This window comes from Nycticebus coucang, chromosome 15 (genome assembly GCF_027406575.1).
Source record: "Nycticebus coucang isolate mNycCou1 chromosome 15, mNycCou1.pri, whole genome shotgun sequence".
Taxonomy (NCBI): Eukaryota; Metazoa; Chordata; class Mammalia; order Primates; family Lorisidae; genus Nycticebus; species Nycticebus coucang.
Genome location: NC_069794.1, coordinates 68,298,299 through 68,303,494, shown reverse-complemented (window position 1 = coordinate 68,303,494; position 5,196 = coordinate 68,298,299). Strand labels below are relative to the sequence as shown.

General features: G+C 50.4%; 1 protein-coding gene across 1 annotated transcript; it reads right to left on the bottom strand.

Annotated features, from left to right (window-relative positions):
- Window positions 1–1,577: 1,577 nt before the first annotated feature.
- On the bottom strand, window positions 1,578–2,945 carry GJA3 (gap junction protein alpha 3). The gene has a single exon (XM_053563970.1). It carries the CDS (start codon window positions 2,943–2,945, stop codon window positions 1,578–1,580), a length of 1,368 nt encoding a protein of 455 aa, XP_053419945.1.
- Window positions 2,946–5,196: the final 2,251 nt, after the last annotated feature.

Below are 5,196 nucleotides of genomic sequence, written 5' to 3'. Positions count from 1 at the left end.
ATAGAAGAATGTTGTGGAGTGTGGCCCCAAATGTATCATCCAGAAATGAAAGTTATTGATAAAAAGAAATGAATTAACTGGAAAAGTGCATGGTCTTTTGTCAAATAAGGGCTGACAATACTCAGTAGAAGTTGGAGGTGAAAAGTGTGAGAAAAGACAGGCTCAACATTATTATTGTTCATGGTTTTATAAACAAATAGTGACTGAGACGTTATATCAGTGTGTGCTGTACAGAAAGTTCTGCCGTCTTCCAGCCAAGCCCACACATTTAAATAGCCTTCCGTGTCAGGATGGCTCTTGTGTGGATGGAAAATGGGGCATACGTTCTACACTGGCACATGCCTTACCCAGGCAGGAAAACCCAGACACTTTTAATTTACACTTTAGAAAGCAAACAGGCTGCCCACAAAGAATGGTTAGGAAACTTGAAGTGTTTTATTCTGTACCGTCTTTAAAAAAAAAAAAAACAAAACAAAACAATGCATAGATCGTCATTGATTCATCTGTATAAATAATTTGTCCTGGCAACAGTAGTTAACTTTTAATTTCCCATTCAAAAACTTCACAACTTCAAGTATTTGAAATGAACTTAAATTTTCCCCCTGCTTTTATTTTATATAGTACATTCTCATTGTAATTAGCTGACTCATGAAGCTGAAGATTTTTCTTTTAAAGAAAGTTCAAAATCTTTACTGGTATGTATTAGGACAAATTAGCATTCTGTTGGTCAGTATCCATTTTAACAGTACTATTTCTCTTTCATTTAAAAAAAAAGTGGGAGAAAATAGGCCTATCTGTACCATTCAGATCAAAGCACAAAATATCGTCTTAAAAATAAATACCTAAGGTATACCTGACACACTTTTATGTCAATTTTCTCAGATGTTTAAAAAGGCTCTCAAATGTTGCTGCACCACCATCTGCTTTCTACCAGCAACCTTTGTGGTCCTCACCCATGGAATCTGCCTCCAAAGGGTAAATGCTCTTTGTCCCTCCTCATGAAGCCTGCAGTTTGATATCTTGGGCTTCACATGCAATTTCAGAAACCCAAATGACACTATATAGACTTGCTCCGAATCTTTTTTTAGTGCAGTTTGGCAAATATCCCAAATGAAATTCAACTTGAAGTTAAAACTATCAAAACGAGATAGAGCTAAGTGCCCCTGTGACTATGCGCTGCCCAGAGGCTTTGCAGAGCTGAGGAATAGGAAACCTAATTGCCAGGAAGGGACAGCAGACGCTGCTTCACCAGGACAGAACAGTTACCCACAGAGACGCAGGCCAGGCCTGACAGCAATCAGGCTGCTGGGCTACGAGGCTGCCGTGAAGGTCTCTAAAGGACCCTTTTGCCCCACCCCCCCACCCCCATCTCAGAACATTGCTGACCCCCCCCACTATAACTCACAGCGCTAAGAACAGCAAGCATTAAACACGGAAACCTGATTTCCTCTGCTCCACCGTCTGCCTTCCCCGGACTCCAGCGGCTCATTTTCATCTCTACCTGCTGGTTTGAACTGCACTTTGGTTTTGGTTTCTAGAAAAAAAGAATATTATAAAGCTGTCTGGAGAGACCAGCACTAGATGGCCAGGTCATCGGGTCTGGCTCGCCCACTGCTGGCCTTGCTGGACCGCCCGGGGTCTGCAGGGTCTGCGGGATCTGCGGGGTCAGCAGGTTCCGAGGGCGGCACGTGCATCTCGGCAGCGGTGGTCACCGCCTGCTCCTCCTCCTCCTCGTGTGTCACGGCCAAGGCGCTGTCCTCTAGGCTGCTGCCGCTGCCTTCCGCTTCGCCGTCGCCCTCGCCCTCCGGCGGGAGCGGCTGGGGACTGCTGCCTGCCAGGCTGGGCGCCACCGGTGTGGGCACGGGCGTGGGCGCCGCGGGAGTGGGCACTGGCGTGGGCGTGGGCGCCAGGGGAGAGGCTGCGCGCACAGGGGCCGGCTGCTCAGCCGCCTGGTTGACCCAGTTATGCTCGGGTATCAGCAGGTGGTGGTGGCCGTTGTAGAGTTTGGCTGGGTGGCCCTTCTCTGGCGCCTCAGATAGAGCTACCACTTTGAAGTCCACAGCAGGAGGTGGCGGGGCCCCAGGGTAGCCTGTAGGCCGGGCCTGTCCCAGAGACGATGGGGCCTGCGTGTAGTAGGGCGGGAACCCGATGGTGACCGCGGCTGGGCTGGAGCCCGTGGGCAGCGCAAGGGGCTCCGCTGCCACCACCCCGGCCTCCGCAGGGTCAGCGCCCAGGTGGGTGGTCATCCCCTGCTTAAGCTTCTTCCAGCCCAGGTGGTAGATCTCTAGCATGTTGAGCAGGAGGGACGCACAGGCCACCACGAGCATGAAGATGATGAAGATGGTCTTCTCCGTGGGCCTGGAGATGAAGCAGTCCACTGTGTTAGGGCAGGGCCAGCGGTCGCAGCGGTAGAGTGGCTTGAGCTCAAAGCCGTACAGGAAGTACTGGCCGGCGATGAAGCCTACTTCGAACAGCGTCTTGAAGATGATGTTGAAGACATAGGTGCGCAGCAGGGCGCCGGCGATGCGCACCTTGCCGCGGTCATCGCGCACCGGGGGCTTGTCCTTCGCGCTGGCTGCGCCCTGCTGCAGGCTGTCTCTCTTCAGCAGCTCTTCCTCCCTCTCTTTCTTCTTCTCTTCCATGCGCACGATGTGCAGCACATGGCCCAGGTAGATGAGGGTGGGTGTGGACACGAAGATGATCTGCAGCGCCCAGAAGCGGATGTGCGAGATGGGGAAGGCCCTGTCGTAGCACACGTTCTCGCAGCCGGGTTGCTGGGTGTTGCAGGTGAAGTCCGACTGCTCGTCACCCCAGACCTCCTCGGCAGCGGCCCCCAGCACCAAGATGCGGAAGATGAACAGCACGGTGAGCCAGACCTTGCCGATGACCGTGGAGTGCTCCTGTGCGTTCTCTAGAAGTCGCCCTAGAAAGCTCCAGTCGCCCATTGCTCCCGATTCCTAACCTGCAAGGGGTCGGGGTGGGGGACATGCTCGTTAATAATACGTAGGCTGTGACAGGTGGGCTTAAAGTCCTCACCCAAGGGGCAGGCCATCGTCAGGGATGGCCCCTAAGCGTGCTCTCTGGGTGGCTGTGCTCCCACTTCACAATGCAGGCGCTGGAGCAGCTCTCTGCAGGCACATGTGTCTATCCTACATGCCCCTAGTGTCCAGCAAGCAGGGCTAAATAAATGTCTAGGGCTCTGGTATACCACTGAGCTGCTGTCACCTTGCACTCACGCTGGCATACACGAGGGAACCACGGTTAAACTTCAATTCAGAGATGAGGAAGCCAGAGCTGGACAGCAATGCCTGTTCCCACCACCTGGCTCCTGCTGTCTCTCCCAGGAGCTCTGGGGCTATGCAGAAGCTGAGCCAACTCCTGGTCATGGTAGGGGTTTACAGCAACCTTTCCCAAGTGGCTGTCATTCCCATGCCCATGCCACCATGCTACCTTCATGACTAATCTAATGCCTCTTCTATTATTTGCTTTTTTTTCTGTCTCCAAATCAACTCTCTTTTTATGCTTAAATTTATCTTAAATAGGAAATTTTACATCACTACTGTCAATGGAAAATTAGCATTAATACCTTAAATGAGTGTTAGCTTTCAGAATAAATTGCCAACTCAACTAGCTTTATGTGCAAAACAAGGAAATAGAGTACTTTTCTTAAAAGAATAAACACATGGATAACAACAAAGTTGTTACATTCTACTGGATATTATTTGCCAAAAACTCTGGGTACATTCCCTCTTTGGTTAAAAGAGGAAGATTTTGAGTATTAGAAGGTGTTAAAGATAGACTAGCATCACACTAGGCCCTTCTCTGAGGCCACATTTGGGTGGAAACAATTGATAGGGGAATATCTTCTCCACCTAAGGTCAAGTGTCCACATTGGACACCTGGACAAAGCTGGATTGGTAGTAGATGGGGCAGATGGTGGTGCTGAGTGCCCGGGGAAGCATCCAGGGCAAACTGGGCACAGCCACCCTGCCAGGAGCAAGATCCGGCTCAGCAGAGCAGGGCTGCAGGGCCAGTCAACTAAGAATACTTGTTGGTGTTCAGCATGTGTGGGTGTGGAAACGGTACACTCAGACCAGCCCTGGGGTGGCACCAGACTGTGTTCTTCTGGGCTTACCAGCCCCACCCACCTGGGCTCAGAGATGCCACCACAACAGAGGCAGTGGCCAGCCTCAGCCTCCGCTCAGCAAGTATTAGGTAAATGTCCCCAGGGAGGAGGCATCCCCTCTAAGCCCGGGTACAACAGGGACCACAGTCATGCACAGGGATGGTGGGGACTGAGACTGTGGGTTATTTTTGAGATGGGAGCAGCCCTGGTAGAGGAGGGGGACAAAGATGAGTTCTGTATCACTGCTGCTCCAACAAGCCAGATGCTGCAAATGGGAACTGAAAGACAGTTCCATTCTTTGCAGAGAAGAAAGCAGTCTCATCAGCTATTAGAATATCCCCAAGTCTCCAGTGGGACCAAAGAAAATACTTCTCATTTTGAATTTTAAAATGTTTAAAAAACATTAATTTTTATGATTTGGTTAAAAGGCAAATAAAAGAAAACTTCACTCACTAGCTAAGAAAGAGCTAAATGTTAATTTCTCTTGGAATGAACTTCCGATGTTTTGCTCTGACCACTGGTGCTTTTTAGAGAAATCTCACCAATTGAGCATCCTGCCAATTCCCTCATCTCATACTGTGGCTGGCCTCTTCTGATGTGTTTATAGGGGATAGAATGTTTTACTTCAAAAACTTAATTACTGAACAGAAAACAATCTACTCCTCCCAATGAAGGATGTCAGGGAACTATTTTAGGTTTCTTCCTGCTTCTTCACCAAATACCCCCCTGGGTTGGGCACCCCCCCACAGACTGTCCTGTGGCCTCCTAATGGTGGCTCTGCCCACCCATCTCCGGGTGGACACCCCATAGGACAAAAACCATAGCAGTATCAAGATGCATCAGGATCTGAACCTAACTTCCTCTGTCCCTGAAATGCTACCTTTAGGCCTTTGCATGTGCTGTTTCTCCAAACTAAACCCAGCCCTGTCCAGGGACTAGTCTGCTGACCTGCCTCCACAGTCCCCTTTGATGGTGGCTACCTCAGGCCCACACTGTGCCTTGTGTTCTCTCCCCCCCTTGCCATCTCCTGGTTAGTGGCTGTTGCCCCCTCTCTGTTCCAGGGGGTTCCC

Coding starts and splice junctions, on each gene's coding strand:
- GJA3 (XM_053563970.1), bottom strand. CDS start 2,945: ATGGGCGACTGGAGCTTTCTAGGGCGACTTCTAGAGAACGCACAGGAG.